General features: G+C 36.4%; 2 protein-coding genes across 2 annotated transcripts; both read right to left on the reverse strand.

Annotated features, from left to right (window-relative positions):
* Window positions 1-10604: 10604 nt before the first annotated feature.
* Window positions 10605-11642, reverse strand: LOC145122537 (uncharacterized). The gene is made up of 4 exons (XM_079058126.1): window positions 11639-11642; window positions 11260-11411; window positions 10957-11172; window positions 10605-10826 (listed from the first exon to the last, which is right to left on the reverse strand). The coding sequence occupies exons 1-4, from the start codon at window positions 11640-11642 to the stop codon at window positions 10719-10721; spliced, it is 480 nt and encodes a 159-aa protein (XP_078914252.1). The 3' UTR covers window positions 10605-10718.
* A 912-nt stretch (window positions 11643-12554) lies between these two features.
* LOC145119994 (tropinone reductase homolog) lies at window positions 12555-14129 on the reverse strand. Its single transcript, XM_079055780.1, has 5 exons — window positions 13951-14129; window positions 13604-13811; window positions 13290-13506; window positions 13102-13208; window positions 12555-12854 (listed from the first exon to the last, which is right to left on the reverse strand). The coding sequence occupies exons 1-5, from the start codon at window positions 14025-14027 to the stop codon at window positions 12666-12668; spliced, it is 798 nt and encodes a 265-aa protein (XP_078911906.1). The 5' UTR covers window positions 14028-14129; the 3' UTR covers window positions 12555-12665.
* Between the last annotated feature and the right edge of the window lie 9037 nt (window positions 14130-23166).

Raw genomic sequence — 23166 nt, forward strand, 5'->3', positions numbered from 1 at the left:
ACCAAGTTAGATGTAACATCTGATTAAGTCAGAATGTTGAAATTAATGTGATCGATAGTATCGCGCTCGTTGTTGAAAGAAGTTTGCAGGTAAAAATGCTACTTGCTGAAATGTGATTATATCACATTAGAATATGAAGGAAGGTATATTCCATTCTGGAATTTAACTTTAAAAAGACTGAGTCTAAGCGTCGCATCGTGCGATGAGAGGTCAATAGAGCACGACTCATCGGTCTGTTACAATAGATAAAGGAAAATATTTATCCTAAGAAGAAGAAGGAGTCCACAATAAGGACTTATTTGGTAACTCGAAGGTTACGATTGAAAGTACAACATAGTACGATAAGCAGATGCAAGATTGGGCATCGTCTGCGGTCAAGAAAGCCATAGAGTTAAATACTTTTTCGAGGAAACAAAGAACATACAGTTATTACCTAGGATGAAGAGATAACGTATGGAATCATTATACAAGTCCTATTTCGTTGATGATTCCGGGACGTAATCATCCTAAGGGGGAGATAATTGTAACGCCCGTAGATCCGAGCTACTCAATTTAGAGACGATAAGCATCAAAAATGACTTTTTGATGGAAGATTATTTAGAAGGATTAATCTTAACTAAGGTATAGTATATGTTACAAGGATTCCGTACATATAAAGAACGCCGAAATCCGAGTTATAACGAAGAAGTTATGACATGTCGAAGTTTCGCGACAGAACCGGCACGACACAGCGCGACGTAAATAGTGAATTTACGTTAGAGCGATATTTGGCCTTAGCGATCTAAATGAAAGTCGTAGAATACGTTAAACCGAGAGCGTGCATAAAAAGAACGTCTAAATCTGACTTCGTATGAGGAAGTTATGATTTTTCGAAGTTTCAGCATTAGCAGTATGCAGCCCGAAGTTCGAATATGAGATCGAGTGATTTATAGCCGAAACGATCTAAACGAGAATCTAAGATCTCATCGATAGTAGTCCAACGGTAAAAAGACAGACGAAAACGGACGTCAGACGAAGAAGTTATGGATTTCTAACGGAGTTTTCCTGTCCCGGCCTACTAAAAATAATATAATAAAAATATAATAAAAATAAATTCAAAATTAGCTGACGAAGTCTAAACGAGAGTTGTATAGCATAATCTCACCTACGCGTGGATATAAAGAACGTCGAAAACGGAGTTCGTATGCGGAAGTTATGAATTTCTGAAGTTCGGGGCACGAAACCCCAAAACTATCAGAGTTCACGACGTGAATACAGTGTTCACGACGTGAACTCAGTATTTATGACTTCTGGAGCCTGACAGATGCAAGTGGCGATGACGCACCTGATGACTATTGAACTCACGACGTGAATATTTGAGATTCACGACTTGAATCCAGAAAAATGGCCCTATAAATAGAAATCAAGGGTCAGCCGATTTTGGTTGCTTCGTCTCTTTTCTCTCACTCCCGATACTCTCTCTAAGCCCTCTTTTAACCCCCCGAAGCCCCGGTATCATCCCGAGACCCGAAGCGAGTCCCGAAGCCCGAAGATCCCGAGAAGAAAAGAGTTTCAGAGCCGAAGCTCTGCCCGCGAGAAGTCCGGTGTGTGAAGAGATCACAGTTTCACCGAAGGATACTACTTCTACAAGCCGTAGTGATGCCCGATCATCTTCTGATCAAGTGAGTGTGTAGTCACTTTCTTCTAACACATAAATATTAAGTATTTGCTATTAAATACGTGTTATGTGTATAATATATTGTTGTTTATTTGAGATGATTGTGGAATGGATGAATTATATAAGTTTTAATGAGTTAAACTATATATGTATTTTGTATCTAAAAATATGTTGGGTAGAACATGGGTAGATGAGGTTGTTGGTAGGTGATAAAAGATGGGTTGGACCATGAGATAAAAGGATAAAGAGATAAACTTATTTTAGATCTGGATGTATGGATCAAATCAGGAGGTTAGTTTTAGATCCGAGAGTATGGATCAGATCAACAGGTTAGTTTTAGATCCGAGAGTATGGATCAGATCATGAGGTTAGTTTTAGATCCGGGAATATGGATTACGTAATGAGGCAAATTTAAGATCCGGGAGTACGGATTATGTATTTTTGAACTACGTGTTCATTCGATAAGGTATCATGTGTATAGTCCCTTTTAGGAACGTGATTTTAATAAGAGTATTGATTAAAGTATGAAATATACATATGTATGTGAAGTATTTGTTATTGTCCAAAATACGTGTTAGATATATTTGATGATATACAACGTGCGAATCAGATATGGTTCAATATGTGTTAAGATGTGTATATATGATATTATTACTTAAAACCTTGTGTTAAGTATACACTAGTTGGCGTTGCCTAAACGGAGATAGTATCAAAAATTGATTATAGGCATTGTAGGCTTGCCTAGTGATGGGTTAAGACTTAAATAGGGATGTTTAGTTCAATTAAGATTGGACTTTGGGTAGTCTCTTATTAAGAGTACGTGTGGGGTGAGATTGATGATCGGTGGAGTACGTCCTACGTACAGAAGTACATTTTATGTACGAAGTCCTTTTCAAAGCTCTGTGTCTTGGGTGCTGCTTGTGCCAGGGTACTATTATGTTCTCGGGTACGAGACTTTCGCATACCAGAGTACTATAATGTACCAGAAGTACTATCATGTACAAAGTCTTTTTGACAATTTTGTGTGTCGGTTACGGGAGCGTACGGGAGTACTCTAGTAGTATTTCCCCATACTTTTATTTTGAGAGAGATTTGGAATCAGCGTTTCTTTTATGAAGTGATCGACCGAGCTTCATATGTCAGCGTTTTCTTTCACGAAGTAATTAAGGGAACTTCGTAGACTGCCTAATAAAGTGTGTCGGTAATAGACCACTGCTAGGTATGTATGGTGTTATATTGTTGGATAGGGTGCGTCTGGGGGTGAAATACCTCATGTATTCAGGCCACTGCTAGGCAAAGTTCGATGCTGGATAGGGAGAGTCTAGAGGTATCATACCTCATGATAGTCGGACCACGCCTAGGCATTGTTATCTAGATAACTACCCCTGACTTAATTGTCATGTGGTTCTTTCTTTTACGAACGAAGGTTCGTGGTGAAACTTATTCCATTCCCCTCATTTGATGTCTTTATTGATCCTCGTTTGCTGCCAATGAATTTTCGAAGCAGCTCGTCAGTTGTTGTTCATATCGATTCCTTAGGGTCAGTGTCTGGGGATCGACGGGATGGGATAGATTGTTTTAGAAATATGATTTATATGTGTTAATAATATTAGTGGTTTTGCAGGAACGAGATATACATTATTATCACGTGGTTTGAACTAAGAGCTTTCGTACTCTCTGTTGCTTTGGTGATTGAGTTAACCATGTATATTTGAACTAAGTGTTCACTAGATGTTTTGAACTATGTGTTCGTCAGGGATAATTGAACTCAGTGTTCTATAGGTGTTTTTGAACTAAGTGTTCATTAGGTGTTTTTGAACTAGGTGTTCATTAGGTATTATTGAACGAATTGTGTTCACTGGGTGTTCTTGAACTAGGTGTTCATTAATTATTGTGAAATGTGTGTTCACCAGAGGTAATCTAAGAACCTTGGCAGTACTAAACTTTGTGCCAATTCCTTAGGGCAATCCTTAGGAATGAATGGGAGAAGGGTAATCGGTTCTTAGGGTAAATCTTTAAGAAATAAAGGAAGATAATGGGGGTGGGTAATTGGATTGATTGTTTGATAAGTGAATATAATAATTATATTATTGTGGGTTGAAAACCCTATATGCTCACCAGGCTCCTAAGCCTGACCCTCTCAGTTTTCTTTGTATTACAGGTTATGGCACGAGAGCATAAGTTGGCTGACATAACGAGAGATTTTGGATTATAGGCCAGTAGTTATGAATAACTGTTGTAAGGTCTATTTTGTTCTGTTTATGCTTTTGGTCTGTATTGAACATGACATCCCGAGATTTTGTTATATAATGAAAATACATTTCTTTAAAGAAATGCCTTCATAAATTCTTATCATATTTTGTTTTGGGAACAAATTCCGCAACTGTTTTCTTTAAAAGATTACTCTGATTTTAAAAACAAAGCATAAACAAATCGGTATTTTCTGGCCGTGAAATTGGGGATGTCACACCTTTATACTCAAGGATACCAAAACAAACTCTGATCTTAAGGAATAAGCCCTTAAACAACCCAACTCATACATAGACCCAAAAAGGAGACCATAATCATAATAAACTAGCCATGAAGAGATCTAATCATACACAAGCCAAGAGGCAAAGTTGATACTGTTAAGGTCGAATGGTGTTGTGAGGTGTCGAAGTGTCATGAGTCTGTCTTAGTGTCGAAGTTTGTATGTCAGTTTTCGTTGTATGTCGAAGCTTAATATTGTCATGAGGCAAACTTGATACTGTTAAGGTCGAATGGCACTTTTGTATGTCGAAGCTTAATAGTTTTAGCCCTCATGCATTTTTTGTAAACTTCTGTAATGCCTATAAATAGGGATAGGTACTAGAGATAGAGAAACACTTGAACATTTTCGTGTTCTTACTCTATTCACTCTTTGTAACCTTCAGAAGTTTAATTGAGCCATCCAGATTATATTTACTCTCGTGTTCTTGATTCAATCTAAACTCTGATTTCATTTCATTCACTCGATCTTTTACAACTACATTTGGTATCAGAGCAGGATTCCTACATCTGATCTCTGATTTTCTCTAGGTTTCAAAAGTTTTTGAATCTCGTTCTAGATTTAAAATATTCCGCACTTTTGAGTCTGAAAATCTTTTCTGATCATCTGTATCGATTCGATTATGCTTTTAGTTTGTTAAATCGAGTGTTCGGTGATTGAGTTCTGGAAGATCTACTCCTTAAATTCTTCTTTCTGAAGATTTTCATCAATATTGTCCGTACGTTAATGGTGAACTTCAACATGAACATGATGACTGGATTTTTTCATCTCCTTGGTTCTTCAACCAAAATTCATATGTTGATTCTGGAGTACTATGATCAATGGACTGATAGGATGGAAGATTATTTGACTGGGATCGATGAAGATCTATGGCGGTGTATCAAGAGTGGAAACTTTCGTCCTTCGATGCTTGCTGAAATCAGAAATGTTGGTTCATCTACTGAAGTTGCTACTCAAACTGACAAATGCAAATCAAATGAAAAGCGGTGTATGCGTGAACTACGTGGAGCTCTTCCACCAGTGGTGTATAACTATGTTCGTGGATGCAAAACAGCTAAAGAGATTTGGGATACTTTGAAAGATAAGTATCAAGGGAGCGAGAAGACGAAGAAAAGTTATGTTAAGCAGTGTCTGCTTGAATTAGGATAATTCAAACAGAAGGAAGGTGAGAATATTGAACTCTACTATGATCGTCTGAATGAATTAATCTTCAAATGCAATCGATATGGAGTCAATCGTACAACTATTGAATTCAACTTGACCTTTCTGATGGGGCTTCGTAAAGAATGGCGTAATATCAGTCTCATGATTAAGACACAACAAAGTTTTGACAACTTTTCTCTTGGTGATATCTACAATGTTTTGAAGGCTCATGAAAGCGAGATCAATGAAATTGATAAAGAAACAAAAATGAGGTTGGGTGGTCCTCTAGCTTTTGATGTCAAAGATGACACTTAGAGAAGGTGAGGTCGAGTCAACTGAGAATGATGGATCCGAAGATGAAGGTCTGATTGTTAATTCTGATGACGAAGCGGTGGCTTTTTACTCAATCAATAAAGTGAAGAAATATTTCAAGAAGCCATTCAATTCGAAGTTCAAAGGAAAAAGTGATTTTAAGGGAAACTCATCAAATGCGAAGGGTATGAGAGAGGAGACGAAGGTGGAGATAAATGATAACAAGTCTGATGTTTCGAAGCCAGAGAAGAAGTTGAAAAGGGACTCTGGTTTCGATTGCCATTACTATAATGGTGCAAACCATATGGCAAGTGATTGCATGTTGAAGAAGATATAAGAGAAGAAAGAAAGAGTGAAGGACGAGGCGTATTATACTGAGATGATAGAAGAGGTTAGAGCTAAGACGAAAGGGATGTCGTTGGTTGCAAGAGGTAATAGCGAAGGGGATGGAACGTACCAAATCTGGTCATCTGGATCAAATGATGAAGAAATGCGAAACCCTACACATGTAGCTATGTTTGCTGAGTATGAGGAGGAAAGCGAGGAAGAAGAGAAGGTGACTAGCAAATTCTTCGTTACTACCGGTGCCAACAAGTCTCCAATGACTTCAAAGGTGTTGAGTGACGAGCAATAAGATGAACCTTGGTACATCAATAGTGGTTGCTCTCGTCACATGACAGGTCGAAAGGAAAATTTACGTAATTATCGAAGCCTGGAAAATGTTGGTGTGGTAAAGTTTAGGAATAACAATAAATGCAAAGTTAAAGGATATGGAAAAGTAACGAATGGAAAGTTCACGGTTAATCGAGTGGCATATGTCGAAGGTCTTCAGCACAACTTGATAAGTGTCTCAATACTTGTTGTGGGCACTAGCAATCAAGTAGTCTTCGATGAAGAAGGAAGTGTTATTTTAAATAAAGAAACCAAAGAGATTTTGCTCAAGTCAAAAAGAAAAGGAGATATATTTACTCTCGATATCAAGTCGATTGTTGGTGTTCCATCTGTATGTCTGCTTTCGAAGGCGTCGTATGATCTAAGCTGGTTGTGGCATCGTATAATTTGTCTCATCTAAATTTCAAAAATTTGAACAAATTGGTGGTAAATGATCTTGTTCGAGGCTTACCTGTTCTAAATTTGAACAGGGCAAGAAACATCGACAGGCTTATCCAAGTACTATTGATTCAAAGATCATTGAACCATTGGAACTTCTTCACATTGACCTTTGTGCACCTTTGACTGTTGAAACCCTCAACAAGAAGAGGTACATCTTGTTCATTGTAGATGAAATTTCAAGGTTCACTTGGGTTTTCTTTCTTCGTCAGAGGTCTGAAACAGCACAAGTAATGATTGACTTCATAAAGCACATTGAACTCAGTTTAAGGAAGAAAGTCAGAAAGATCAAAAGTGATAATGGCTCTGAAGTCAAGAATAAAGTTTTGGATTCATTTCTTATTGACCTAGGGATTTCGCATATTTTTTCATCTCCTTACACACCACAACAAAATGGTGTTGTCGAAAGGAGAAATTGATCTCTTTGCGAAGCAGCGAGGACTATGCTCACGTATGAGAATCTACCTCAGTATCTCTCGGCAGAAGCCATTTCGATAGCATGTTTCACACAAAAACGATCTTTCATTCATCTATGTTTTAACATCACTCCATATGAGATTATCAATAATCGAAAACCAAATGTGAAATTTTTTCCATGTTTTTGGTTGCAGGTGCTTCATAATGAATCTCAAAGATAATCTTTCCAAATTTCAGTCCAAAGCTGATGAAGGGGTGTTCTTGGGATATTCACATAATTCGGTGGCATATAGATTGTTGAATAAGCGAAACAAGAAGATTGAAGAAGCTTTCAATCTAAGTTTTGATAACTATCATGTTAAACAAGTAGAAAAACCATTTGATCAAAAACCAATCATTTTAGAAACAGAAATTGAGTCAGAAATTAATAATTCTTTCGATTTTGATTATGACTTAATTTTTGGTGTTCCTGACAGGGCCATAGATGCAGAAATTCATGCTGAGGATAATCAGATTCCTAAAGCTTCGAAACATTCTGATGATTCGACATTAACTCAGGAAAATGATGCTTCTTATTCAACCTCCAATACTCCATGTCATGTCGATAGTCATCCTGTATTACAAAGTGATCAAGTGGAGGGGGAGCACTTGAATTCGACTACTAATGTTGAGGGGGATCGTCATATTTAGAATACAACTGTCGAGGGGGAGCATTACCAATCCAATCCTATTGTCGAGGGCAAGCAAAATGGAATTTTACCTAATGATTCGAACATACAAACTGATGTTTTTCATGATATACCTGATAATGTGTCCAATGTAGGTGAAGGTTCAGAACCGGATGATATGTTTGAAGATGCGCCTTTGGGTTTCTATCCAACCTACCCACCATTGGACAAGTGGATAAGAAATTATCCTTAAGAACAAGTTCTTGGTGATCCTCAAGCTGGAGTATAGGCAAGAGCCCAACTTCGTGTTAAAAATGAGGTACTAAATGTGAATCAAGAGTATTGCATGTTTAATGTTTTTATTTCAAAGATAAAACCGAAAACAGTTAAGGTTGCATTGGCATATCCTGAGTGGATTGATGCAATGCAATCCGAATTAGCTGAATTTGAGAGAAACAAAGTTTGGCGTCTTATTCCAAAACCAAATGATGTATCAGTAATTGGCTCAAAATGGATTTTTAAAAATAAAACTGATAAAGAGGGTAATGTGGTTCGAAACAAACAAAGGCTGGTTGTAAAAAGATATTCGCAACAAGAAGGTATTGATTATGAAGAAACCTTCGCCCCTATCACAAGACTCAAGGCTGTTCGAATATTTTTAGCTTATGCAGCACACAAGGACTTCGATGTTTATCAAATGGATGTCAAGTGCGCTTTTCTGGATGGTGTACTGGAAGAGACTGTGTATGTCGAGCAACCACTAGGTTTTATTAATAAAAAATTGTCTGATCATTTTTATATTCTTGATAAAGTTGTTTATGGGTTAAAACAAGCACTACGAGCCTGGTATGCAACTCTTACCAATTTTTTAAAGCAATCAAAATTTAAACAAGGATCAGTTGATCCCACTCTCTTTCGAAAAATAGTTTGGAATCATCTCATGCTTGTTCAAATTTATGTCGATGACATTATTTTTGGCTCTACTGACCCTAAATTGGCGACTGAGTTTGAGAATATGATGAAGAGTCAATTTGAATGAGCATGATGGGGAAGATCAACAATTTTCTGGGATTAAACATTCGTCAAAGCATAGAAGGAATCTTTATCAATCAAGAGAAGTATTCTCGAAATCTGCTAGAGAAGTTTGGAATGACGAATAGTTCGAAATTGCGAGTACTTATGGCTGTTGGCACTCGTCCCGGGCCTTTGTTGGACAAGCGTGCTGTCGATCTCACATTGTACAGGAGCATGATCGGTTCGTTACTATACTTAACTGCTAGTCGACCTGATATTATGTTTTCTGTTTGAAATTGTGCTAGGTATCAGTCAAATCCTAGGGAACCTCATCTAACTGCTGTAAAGAATATCTTTCGTTATCTCAAAGGGACAATTTTGTTGGGTTTGTGGTACCCTTCAAAGACTGGTTTCTTCATTTAAGCATTTTCGGATGTCGATCTTGGTGGCTGTCAACTTGACAGGAAAAGCACTACTGGCGGATGTCAACTACTGAATAGGAAGCTTGTGAGTTGGCAATCGAAGAAACAAACCTGTGTTTCGATTTCCACAGCAGAAGCTGAATATGTTTCTGCTGCAGCATGCACTTCTCAGATCATTTGGATTTAAAGTAAGCTTCATGACTATGCAATCAACATGAAAAAGATACCCTTGTATTGCGATTCACAAAGTGTCATTCGAATATGTCATAATCCGGTGCAACATTCGAAGACCAAACATATCGCACTTAGATATCATTTTATCAAGGATCATGTTGAAAATGGAAATATAGAAGTTCACTTTGTGAAAACAACAGATCAACTTGTTGATATCTTTACCAAGCCTTTGGATGAAAAGTTTTTTCTTAGAATCTTGTTTGGATTAGGAATGTTTGATGCAACTGTTGTTCCGAATGAGTCTTCGTCATGCAGTAACGAGGAGTCAACACTTCGTTGAATGAATCAGAAGTTACTGTTCATTATTCAGCGTTCAACATGCTTCGATTTCGACATGTCGCTAAATGATTCTGAGTATTCTTGATAATATTCCGTAAGGATAATAATTTAATCATCACGTCCTCGTTTCATTGCTTTGATCATTTTCGTTTCGTATTGATATACTAGTTCTAACACTACCCCCCCCCCCACACTACTAAAAAAAGCGCTATTTCCGAGGGGCATTTTCCTCGGAAATTCCTAGGAAAACGGTGTTTCCGAGGAAATGCCGATAAAATCCTGTGCGTAGGTAAAACCCTCCTAGGAAATGTTTTGTAAGGGATTTCCGAGGAACTTTCCGACACATTACCTAGGAAATTGTTTTGTTGTAAGTACCGAGGGTTTTCCTAGGAATTTTATTTCCGAGGAAATTCCTAGGCAGATTATTTCCGATGAATTTCCGAGGAAGTTTAATTCCGATGAATTTCCGAGGAAATTTATTTTTGAGAAATTTCCAAGGAAGTTTATTTCCGACGAATTTCCGAGGAAGTTTCTTTCCGATGAATTTCCGAGGATTATTTCTGAGGAATCTCCGAGGAAATTTATTTCTGAGGAATCTTCTAGGAAACTTTCTTGACAGCTTTTTGTGACATTTGTTTGTGACAGAAGTTCCTAGGAATTTCCTAGAAACAGTGCAGCTATAAAAAATATTTTTTTAAAAAAAACAAAAAAAACCAAAAAAATATAGCATAAAATGCAGAAAAAAAACTAAGTTCATTCAATATATCTAAAAGTCATACACACGTTTACACTTTAGAACATAAGTTTCAACAATCGTGTAAACCAAAATCATAATATAAAAGTCTTAAAAACGTACAAACGTTTACAATAAATAACCTAAGGAGCATTCGATGGATTGGATTGATTTTCGGGACGGTTATTAGTGTCATATCGTCTCATGAACTCGACCATTTCCGCCATTTATTTTCCATTTGTGCTTGTCTTTCGGCCATTTCACCATTTTGTCGGGCCAATTCGGCATGAGCTTGTTCCAATTCCCGGACCTAAAAAAAATGTTAAAAGAAACATACATCCATTATTTTATCCATAATAGCAACAAACTTGATTTTTTATCTATAATAACAACATATTTTATCTACTTTACATTTTTTTATTTATGTCAAAGAAAAATACCCGTTGTTGTGACTGCTGGTACTTAGAAGAGGTTGGTTTGTTCCTGTTTGATGATGTCCCCGTGACAACGAAATGTAGATCTGAACATCCTACCCCGTAAATATAGTTGTATTTGCCTCTCCCTTCTTGTGCTTGCACCCACAAGTCAACATCACCCTCTGGATGTTGAGTTAGGTCATCCCCATACTTTTCAACCATGGCACTAGTGTATCTTTCCTACAATTTATCAAAACAAAACGACTGTTATTATTGTACTATTTGAAGTTGAGGCACTAATTATCTAAAAAGCAAAAGATAAATTACACATATTGCTCTAGCAGCAGTAGGTGTACAAAACTCCAACTCTTGAATTGTATCATAATCTTTAGCCTTGAATTTTTTTTCTTGGCCTCTGCAGTAAGGTGGGTAATAAGAAAAAGTTCCAGAAATGTAGGGATACGCTTCAATTCCTTTTGCTACATAAAACACATAGTATAATTAGTGTAATTTGTGATTAAGTAAAACCAATTAAAAGAGAATAGAATAGCTGGAAAATTAAAAAAGAATAACCGAGTTTACATGTGTTTGGCGATGTGGGATACCGAGGGAATACCGAGGAAATATCTTAGGAAAAGCGTAGGAAATACCGAGGGAATACCGAGGAAATACCGAGGGAATACCAATTATTGTAGTGTATATATACGCATCCCTTCACTTATAAGCACAAACAAATAGCGAGTGTACTGGTTAAAGTGCTGAGTTATTGAAACAAAGGTCTTAGGATCAATTCTTTCTCCTTACAAATCTCTGTCTACATTTCTTTTATTTTTCCAGCTATTCTATTCTCTTTTAATTTCCAAGCTATTCTATCCCACATCGTCAAACACATGTAAACTTGGTTATTTTCATCTATTATATAAACTTGTTATCCTCATGATTCATTTTATATCAACTTTGAGTCTCACATTGATTCAAGTATCAAAAGTTACTTCAACTTCATGTTTATATAACAAGACTTAAAGATAGCTAAGGATTCGATTAAGGTTTGGGTTTAAAACCAAAACCAAACCGGGAAACCCATGTACAAACTGAAAACCGAAACACCGAACCAATGGCTTTGAGTCTGGGTTTGGGTTTGGTTTGGTTTTAAAAGTTTTAAAACTAAGGCTGTCGGTTTTGGGTTCGATTTTAGGTTAAACTGACCCGACCCGCCCCATGCTCAGCCGTTGCGATGATACCCAGAAAAAAAAATTTGGATACCCCTTTGCTTTGAGTCTGGCTCCGCCACTGGTGTCCTCCCCCCCCCCCCCCCCCCCCCTCCTCGGTCCTTGCTAGCATTTTTTAATAAAAGCCTTAATTCTTCCTTGTAAGAAAAGGTTGTTGGTAAAATACGAATGCACAAAAATAAGTAGAGATAATAATCTATCCTACTTCCTACATGGAAGTCAATATAGGTAATCCCATGATCGACATTAGCGGCCTAATTAGTTTGTCTGTCGCTTTCTTTCTAGTAATATCTTAACCAGCAATAATACATGGTTATTATAAAAATGGTATTTTATCTGCCCATGATTGTGAGGTTAGGGAAAGAAAATACAAGGAAAAGGACAAGAAGATGGTGATATTAATGTTGCATTATACTTTCTTGATAATGATGGCGATGAGACTTTAAGAAATTCATAAACAAATACATTAGTTTGAGAAATTAATGTAACATCAGCCTCATGGTTCTAGAATTTAAAACCTCCGGCTGTGTATCCGGCATCGACAACAATAACTTGTCCAGTAATATATGATGCTGCTGGGAGGCAAAGGAATGCCACCAAAGGTGATATTTCATCAGGTTCTGCTATTGGACGGCCTGGAGTGCGAGCCATTAATGGGGCATATGCTTCAATAATTTTGTCATCCACCTTCTCCTGTTCCATAATATGATACATTAAACGATCAGACCAAAAAAGTAGTCCTAACATTAAATTCTCTAACTTCTATAATGAATCACAGCAAGTTCAAACCATGCATCCCTTTGTTATGTTTCAGGTAAAGCCAAAGACGCCCATGGCAAAAATTTCAATAATTTGAAAAAGAAAAAAATACTAAATTTAAATGTACATATATTCAGAAATAGTCTTGTAAGAGTGTTGGGAAACTTTTTAAGGATCTTACGAAGTTCATAATGGTGGTTCTGACACCCCATGGTGCAACAGCATTGGTGCGAATATTGTCTTTAGCCCACTCACAAGCCAAGTTCTTGGTCAATTGATTGATTGCACCTGCATGAATCATGGCATAAACGATATGATCATTAGTTCATCTTTTATTTTGAAAAACCTATTTAGAGTTTGTTAAAAGACCTTTAGCAGCTGCATATACAGATATGGAAGGAAGACCCGTGACACCAGCAACAGAAGAGATGAACACGATGCTTGCATTCCCTGATGACTTGAGCAATGGGTGTGCGAGTTGAGTCAAATGGAAAGGAGATTCAAAGTTTGTCCCCATTATATATGAACAATCCTCGGTTGTATATTCTGTTGCATCTCTAAGTCGAGATATTGCAGCATTGTTTATCTAATACACACACACACACATAATACATGTTAATTAAAAAAACATGTGTTTTCTATTCGTTTTGTTTAAAGTTTGATTTAGTTTCAAGCTGACTTACAAGGATGTCGAGTTTGGCATCAAAAATGGAAGAAACGGTGTTCATGAGTTCCTCCCTTTGTTCTTTAGAAGACAAATCACAAACCGAACCAGTAACATCATACCCTTTGCCTTTCCATTCTTCCAGCCTTTCATTGATCTCTTTTTGATTTCTGGAACACGTATGTATAGATGCACCGAATCCTGCTAATTCCTCCACTATTGAATAACTATAGCAAACAAAAAAGAAGTTAAAACACAAGTACAATTAACCCTATATAACATGAACATAGAATCTGTCAACAACAGTTGTTTGAAAAGTAATTAGTTTATATTAGAAACAGACTGATGGCAAATAAGATGACTAACCCTATGCCTCTGGTGCCACCTGTGACAAGAGCAGTCATGCCCTTGAGAGACCATTTCTGCTCTCGGCTACTCGCCATCTTCGTAATTTCCGTCGAATTAGTTTTGTCTCAACTTAACGTACCATGTTGTGTGGTACATATTCATAACCAATCCCCAATTGAGGTCAAAATCAAGTTGTATAGATTTAAATTAATTTAATAATAATGACAATTATTTGTTCATGATATAAAGTTGGGAAGTGAAGAACTAGCTTAGTCGGTTAGGTGTACTCCGCTCGTCTATTATTTTTTAAGTAATAAAAGCTTATAAGATTATTAATCTTAAATAATATTGATAACATAACTCTCAAAGTTCGACAAAATGTTAATTAACTATAACATTTTTGTCTGGTTCTTATAAGCTTGATTGATACGCCAAGGAGTCCAAGCATCTCTCATCTTAATGTAAAATTTCATAAATAACATACATAAAGTCCGATGCCACAAAATTTTAAGTTTTATATCTGGTTTTCAAAAAATGGAGAGAAGGATTAATACCAGCCACACGTATGATCAATAATTCAGTTTTTTTTTTCTTTTAAATTAACATAAAGAAATATTCGAGATTGATTTCGTCATTATTAACATTCAAAAAAAAATCATGGTTTTAGTTATATATATTCTAATTAGAGTATTATTCATAACAATGAATATTGGTATGCGTACAGTTTTACAAATCTTAACAATAATTTAATTAGAATATTATTTAAAATAATATAATTATATATAATATTCTTACGATAATATTAGTATATGTACAAATTCAGAAATTTTAATATATTTTAATTATATTATTCAACTATAACAGTATGATTTTCTTAGAAAAAACAGATATTTAAAATTACAAAAAATAATGACGCATAAATTATATTTTTTTTAGAAAAAAAAAAACTTGTAATTTTCTTTTGGCTTATAATGCTAAAAGTTGTCCATATTTATCACTTAAACCACAAATTAGTAATTATGTCCTCTAATTATTAATAAAATTATATATTAAATAATACATTCTTATATTTCAAAGATTAAGATGATAATTAGAATAATGACTTTATAATATTATTGATCTATTTTTTAAGCATTTGTCATACTAGACATTTGGATATATAACTAAAAGAAAAAAAAATAGATATAATTAATAGTATATTCGAATATTTTTGAAAAAAGTTCATAAGCTTATAGAAATATATCTGAAAGTACTTTATCAAAAGTTAACTTATAAGCTAGTTAATAAATTAAAATAAATAATTTTATAATTTTATTAAACAGATAAATTATAATAAACTAGCTTAAAAATTTGCTTAATATTACCAAAACAGAATATTTATATTCGATAAAAGAATGCAATGGCTTTCTTTATTTAATAATCAAAAATTTTAAAAAAAATTAATAAAACTATGCAACTCGTTTTATCTTACAAAAAAAAATCAATATTTAATTGTTTCTCTTTCATTTATACGATACATAAAGTCATTATTTTTTTCAGACAAATTTGTGTGCTTTAAAAAACGTAATAAAATTGTATCTATTTATATCCTATATAACTTAAATATATATTTTTATTGGGTTGTCCTAAGGAGAGGGACTATATGTCTCCTCGATGGTAGATTTCCAAATTTTCAATCAAATTTTTTTTAAATATAAGGAAAAATGATGCAACGGACCTATTATGTATTTCGATTTTATCTTTTCAGTCTCTAAAGTTTTTTTCGTGTCTTTTAAGGGAACAAACTTATTTTTGTCGGGTCTATTTTGTCTTTTTTGACGAAATAGAGGGGTCAGTCGGTAACTTCCTTGCCACCTCATTTAATAGGGTCGTTGAAAACATGGAGAGCTTGGGAATTACCATTTTCGAGGTTGAGGAAGTTGCAGGTCTTAACGTAGATACCATGTATTGCTTAGGAAGTGTTCTGAATCATGTTTTGTTACATCAGACTGTTATTGGGGAAGAATGTATTAAGCAGATGGAGGATTTAGGGGAGATACGGGCCCCGCCCACACTCAACTGCTATGAGATACGGGCCCCGCCCACACTCAGCTACTAAACATACATACAAGTATCACACATACAACAATATGTATAACTAATTCTATCAATCAGGCATATATCCATAATCAAACTAAGCTAAGAGATACGGGTGATGGGTTTTGAGCATTCTAACACTCCTATGGTGTACATGCAACCCTAATAACCTTGGATCTATGTTTGTCTAATTATCATGCAAAGTTGAATTCCAAGGTTATATTCCTATCTAGCATACATGGGGAACAAATTTTAACTTGCATGAAAGATAGAATAACTTACCTTGTTGTTGCTTATGATCCTTGAAACCTTGTGAGCCTAGCACCCCAAGTGTGATGCCTCAAATGCTTCACACAACACCAAATGCTTTTGGAATGACTTTAGAGAAAATACACACTTCTAAAATCGGCCTAGCCCTCTTGTTTCTTATGTGTCTCCGATTTTGGTGGAGAACATGTTGCTTATATAGTGTGTCACATCTAGGGTTACACCATGTAAACCCTAATGTGGCATGACTCTTCATTTCCGTGACCCATGGGTTTGTAACTCCCATGGAGCCTCCATGGAGCATTCAATGGGTTTAACCCAACTTGATTATCCATGGAGCCTTTTAGCCCACTATATAAGTTATGGATGATTTACATGATCAACCCATATATTTAATTAGTCATCTTTTGATCACTTAATTAATCCTAGATTAATTCTTGATCAATACTAATTAAATAATACTATTAATATATTAGAACTTATAATATATTAATAAACCACAAGTGTTATTTCTCTCATTTAGTCTATCCAAATGCATGATGCCATGCAACCCAAATGGACCATGTCGGGTCGGGTCAAGTATATACCAGAAATAGTTATAGACTTAGACACCTTATCCAACAACGGGCCCCGCCCACACTCGGCTAACTGGGAGATACGGGCCCCGACCACACTCCGTTACTAACATAATCATACTACGGGCCGGTCTTGGTGTCGTAGACCCGTTCCTACTGAAGGAAACTCACCTCGTATGCTAGCTGTGAAATCTCGTGTGAGGAATCCCTGACTGCTGCTCCGACGACTCCCCGGCTATCAATTTCATAAAAACATTTAATCAAAATCCGATAATCCTTCTTAAGGTAAAATGACCATTTTACCCCTGGTCAAAGTCAGCACTTGGGTCAAAGTCAACCTTCTGGTTGACCCAACTCGTCGAGTTGCTCCATCAACTCGTCGAGTCCTAGAACCCGAAATCACGATCTAACTCGCCGGGTCTCCCCCTGACTCGTCGAGTTCCCAGGCTACTCACAGTCGTGACCTACCGATTTAACTCGTCGAGTCCCTTCACCGACTCGGCAAGTTCTACCTTAAGCTAAAACAGGAGAAACCAACTCAACTCGTCGAGTCCCTCTATGGACTCGCCGAGTTCCTCTATGTGATTAAGCCATCTCAATGGATTAAGCTCCTACCCTTCAGATCCAAGCTCCATACTTCATCTACACACTGGGAATACACTTTTAAGGGTAAAGTTTCCAACTTTACCCGCTATTAGTCCTTCTTAATGGGTTTAGCTCAAACCCTAACTCTCTAGATCATAGATCTTGGTCCACAAGCCATAATACCCTAAACCAAAGCACACTATACTAAATCTAGACTATGAACATCAGTTGGACACGTAAAGTTCCAAGCTTTCCTTCCAAGCATGGCCTCTTAGGGCTAAAAAGGCCATATTAACACTTTTAAGCTTGCATGGGGTTTCCATGGTTATAAACTGTGACATCCCCAAATTTCACGGCCAGAAAAAACCGATTTATTTATGCTTTATTTGAAAATCAGAGTATATTTTTAAATAAATATATTGCGGAATTTGTTCCTAGAAAAACATGATAAATATATTATCAAAGCATTTCCGAAGAAATGTATTTTATTCATATTAAAACTTTGGGATGTCATCGTCAATACTGAAACATAAGCATAAACAGACCTTACATTTATTTACACTAGTGATCTACATCTCCTTTAATCTCTCAGTGTAAAGTAGCTTCGTATCGATACCTGTGATACAAATAGACTGAGTGGGTCAGGTTGGGAAACCTGGTGAGCACATAGGGTTTTCAACCCACAATAATATAATTATTATGTTTAAACATCAAACAATCAACCCAATTACCCATCCTCATTATCTTCTTTATCTCTTATGGATTTACCCTAAGAATTATCTATCACTCATTCCTAAGGATTCATCCTAAGGAATAGACACGAAGTCACATCGTCGCCAGGGTTTATCTAATAGGCACGAAGTCACATCGTCGCCAAGGTTTATACAACAGGCACTAAGTCCATAGCTGCCAGGGTTTATCTAATAGGCACGAAGTCACATCGTCGCCAAGGTTTGTACAACAGGCACTAAGTCCATAGCTGCCAAGGCTTATACAACGGGTGCTAAGTCCATATCTCATTTATCAACAATATTATTTTTGGCAATCCACCCGAAATACATGTCAATGGGTTTTTAGAGTACACCGGGTGAACACGTCGTTCACAACACCTACAGGTTGCGAGTCTGCTAGTGTTCCATAGATCGTCTAGAATAGTCCATGGTTGTCATCCATACTCTGCTAGATGACGGGGCCAATGTTTGGGTAAAGGCTTTTCTCACTTCTCACCTCTCACCCTCATCTCATGATCTATATCACCTTTCATCTCACCTTCCAACTCATCTTTCATCACACAACCACTATTTTATCTACCCATGTTTTACCCCAACATATTTGTAGATACAAAATACATATACAGTTTAACTCATTTAAAACGTATATAAAATCGATCATCCAGCATAGATAGCAAGTATACAGATAATATGCACACATAGCATGTAATTTATATAAAATACTTCATATCTATGTGTAAGATGAAAATAATATGCACTCACCTTAGCAGCATGAGTTGATAGAATCTAACTAGAAACGGTCAGCGCTTCGTGATCGTCTGGCTCGGGAAGCAGAAACGGCTTCAGCAAATGAGAGAGAAAGAAAGTAGAAGGTGTAAGGAATGAAAGGGTCTTGATCGCTATTTATAGGCTGTTATGGGCCCATTCACGTCGTGAACATGATAGGTTCATGTCGTGAACTTCCATGAGTCATCCGGTAGCTTTAATGCGTGTTTTCTAGCCTCGATTAGTGTCTCTGACACGTTTCACGTCGTGAACTTCATGTTCACGTCGTGACTTAAGGTGGCTAGGGTTTCTGCCACGTGTCATGCCCTTAGACAACTGCATCTTCGGAAGGCCATAAATTTTGCATACGAGCTCCGTTTTTGACGTTTTTTATATCCACGCGAAGGTGGAGACATGATCTACAACTTTCTTTTAGAAACCTAAGGCTAAAAAGTAGTCTATCATAAACTCACTTTTTACGATTCCCGGTGTCGTGCCGGTTTTGTCGCGAAACTTCGACAGATCATAACTTCTTCGTTATAACTCGGATTTCGACGTGCTTTATATGTACGGAAACCTTGTGACATATACTACAACCTAGTTAAGATTATTTATTCTAAATAATCCTCTATAAAAAAGTCATTTTTGACGCTTATTGTCTCTATATTGACTAGCCCGAATCTGCGGGCGCTACAACTATCTCCCCCTTAGGATGATTACGTCCCGAAATCATCAACAAAACAGGGCTTGTATAATGACTCCATGCGTTGTCTCTTTATCCTAGGTAATAACTGTAACTTCTATGTTCCTTTGAATGAGTTTCTAACTCTTGGACTTCTTGACTGCAGGTGGTGCTAAATCTTGCACCTGCTCTTTATCCTATGTTGGACTTTCAATCATAACCTTCGAGTTACAAAATAGATCCTTATTGGAAACTCCTACTTCTTCTTAAACAGACTTATCTTAAGAGAAGTTCTTTACTTCGATTATCGTAACAGACCGATGGGTCATGTTCTAATGACCTCTCATCGTATGATGCAACACTTAGACTCATGTCTCTTAGAGTCAAATTTCATAATGGAATATACCTTCCTTCATATTCTAATGTGATATAATCACATTCTAGCATGCAACACTTCTAGTTACAAGTTTCTTACATTAACAGTGATCAAGATACTTCTATTGATCGCTTCGATTATCTTTCACTTCAATCTTCTGGATTAAGTCAGATGTTACATCGATCTTGGTTCTCTAAACCATGTAACATACTCTTCTTAGTCGGACTCGATTTGATATGACCACTAGGGTCAAAGTATCAATCATCTTCTTAGTCATTACCGAAACAATGGTAATGACAAACTTGAACAAAACAGAATCAATTACTAGCTTCTTGGTAACCTTGTGACTTTCCATGATCCAAGTGCGAGTATTGTGCTTCCGGTAGTATATGCATCTACTACCTTTCACACCTACTCATACTCGTCCCAAGTATTGTCTCGCAGTCCCCAAGTCCTAAAATCACAAAACAATTTAACACATACGAGTGTGTCCAAATAATCATAAAATTTTCCTAGACTCTACTAGGACTTCTTCCATGCGTATCTTCAATCATCAATTCTGCTTCAACTCGGTTGGTGATGGAAATTCTAGATGATAGGAAAACTTTAGGAATTACACCAATCGTTCTATCATCCCGCCAATCAAATGTGTACATTCAGATGTACTGTACTTCTCTAGACGTACTTTTATTATACCTCTCTTACGATATCTTCCGATAGGTATCATTCACTATCGTAAGCCTTATTAATTCCTCTATTCTATCAGTCTATCATGGTTCACATCACTTCCTGAACTTCTGCCATTGTGATAGGTTCATATGCAGGCGCAACTACCGATGCATGACCCATCACATTCTTCGGCTCAAGTTGTCGTCTTCCTCGGATATTTCCTAGTCTGTATTCACCATGATGTTTTGTACACCCAAGCAGACATTCGGTGTACCAAGGCGATAATTTAATATAGGAAAGATTTTATTGACGATAGACGTATAAATCTCCCTATTACTCCGAAAAGTTACATGCCGGTTCTAATATCGTAATTAAACGTTTAGAAATCTGAACACATAGAATTTCCAGATCCAGTCGGCAATAGACCATAGATCCGAACAAATAATAGTATATAAGGCATCTTTATAGCTATAACATAAAACATTTAGCACATAAAAGCAATTTAGGCATCTAATCCTAAAGTAAGCTAGTGCTTGTGTCAATTCAGGTGTACTACCTAAAATATATTAGACACGCATCTCACAATCATCGCTTAGCATTCTAAGTTTAAGTCTAGAAATTTCCTACAAATTCCTAGTTTGCTTAAACTAATACTCTGATACCAACTGTGACATCCCCAAATTTCACGGCCAGAAAAGACCGATTTGTTTATGCTTTATTTGAAAATCAGAGTATATTTTTAAATAAATATATTGCGGAATTTGTTCCTAGAAAAACATGATAAATATATTATCAAAGCATTTCCGAAAAAATGTATTTTATTCATATTAAAACTTTGGGATGTCATCGTCAATACTGAAACATAAGCATAAACAGACCTTACATTTATTTACACTAGTGATCTACATCTCCTTTAATCTCTCAGTGTAAAGTAGCTTCGTATCGATACCTGTGATACAAATAGACTGAGTGGGTTAGGTTGGGAAACCTGGTGAGCACATAGGGTTTTCAACCCACAATAATATAATTATTATGTTTAAACATCAAACAATCAACCCAATTACCCATCCCCATTATCTTCTTTATCTCTTAAGGATTTACCCTAAGAGTTATCTATCACTCATTCCTAAGGATTCATCCTAAGGAATAGACACGAAGTCACATCGTCTCCAGGGTTTATCTAATAGGCACGAAGTCAAATCGTCGCCAAGGTTTATACAACAGGCACTAAGTCCATAGCTCCCAGGGTTTATCTAATAGGCAAGAAGTCACATCGTCGCCAAGGTTTATACAACATGTACTAAGTCCATAGCTGCCAAGGTTTATACAACGGGTGCTAAGTCCATATCTCATTTATCGACAGTATTATTTTCGGTAATCCACCCGAAGTACATGTCAATGGGTTTTTAGAGTACACCGGGTGAACACGTCGTTCACAACACCTACAGGTTGCGAGCCTGCTAGTGTTCCATAGACCGTCTAGAATAGTCCATGGTTGTCATCCATACTCTACTAGATGACGGGGCCAACGTTTGGGTAAAGGCTTTTCTCACTTCTCACTTCTCACCCTCATCTCATGATCTATATCACCTTTCATCACACCTTCCAACTCATCTTTCATCACACAACCACTATTTTATCTACCCATGTTTTATGTAACGCCCGTGTTTCTAAGATAAGCATTAATGATGACGTAATAGTCTAGGTCAACCTTTGTAACTCATTTTGAAGAAATGAAGAGGAATTATGTGATTATTAAGTGAATTATGTGTTTTATGCTTAATTATTAGGATTTAATTAATTAAGAATAAAAATGAGCGTCGAAAATAAATATTAGATAAAGCCGATATCTATTAAGAAAGTTGTAGTGGTCGTGACAAGGATTCCGGATATATAAAGAATACCGAAATCTGAGTTATAACGAAGAAGTTATGACATGTCGAAGTTCCGTGACAAAACAGGCACTATGCCGAATGACGTAAAAAGTGAGTTTTTGATAAACTAATTTTTAGCCTTGGTGATCTAAATAAAAGTCTTAGTGTTCGTTAAACCGAGAGTATGTATAAAAAGAACGCCAAAATCTGACTTCGTATGAGGAAGTTATGATTTTTCTAAGTTTCAGCTTAGTAGTAGACATCTAAAAACTCGAATTTTAGATCGAGTGATTTTTAGCCGACACAACCTAAACGAGAATCGAAGGACTCGTCAATAGTAGTACAACGGTAAAAAGACAGACGAAAACGAACGTCGAATGAAGAAGTTATGAATTTTTAACAGATTTGTTGTCCCGGTGTGTTAAAAATAATAATATTAAAATTAAAGTCAAAATTAGCCAACGAAGTCTAAACAAAAGTTGTAAAGCGTAATTTTACCTACGCGTACATATACAGAACGTCAAAAACGGAGCCCGTATGCGAAAGTAATGGATTTTAGAAGTTTTGGCTCAAAAATCGAGAAAAACACGAAATCCGAGAAATTTCGCATGGTCCGGAATAGGCCACGTCACCT

Source organism: Lactuca virosa, chromosome 6 (genome assembly GCF_052849685.1).
Source record: "Lactuca virosa cultivar CGN04683 chromosome 6, Lactuca_virosa_CGN04683_v6, whole genome shotgun sequence".
Taxonomy (NCBI): domain Eukaryota; kingdom Viridiplantae; phylum Streptophyta; class Magnoliopsida; order Asterales; family Asteraceae; genus Lactuca; species Lactuca virosa.

Bases quoted from the DNA above. Each gene is read 5' to 3' on its own strand.
- LOC145119994 (XM_079055780.1), bottom strand. From the start codon at position 14,027: ATGGCGAGTAGCCGAGAGCAGAAATGGTCTCTCAAGGGCATGACTGCT. The intron at 13,507-13,603 runs GTAAGTCAGCTT...TGTGTGTATTAG, and splicing joins ATGCCAAACTCGACATCCTT to ATAAACAATGCTGCAATATC. The intron at 13,209-13,289 runs GTCTTTTAACAA...TGATTCATGCAG, and splicing joins TGTATATGCAGCTGCTAAAG to GTGCAATCAATCAATTGACC.
- LOC145122537 (XM_079058126.1), bottom strand. The intron at 11,173-11,259 runs GTAATTTATCTT...GATAAATTGTAG, and splicing joins CTGCTGCTAGAGCAATATGT to GAAAGATACACTAGTGCCAT. The intron at 10,827-10,956 runs GTATTTTTCTTT...CATTTTTTTTAG, and splicing joins ACCAGCAGTCACAACAACGG to GTCCGGGAATTGGAACAAGC.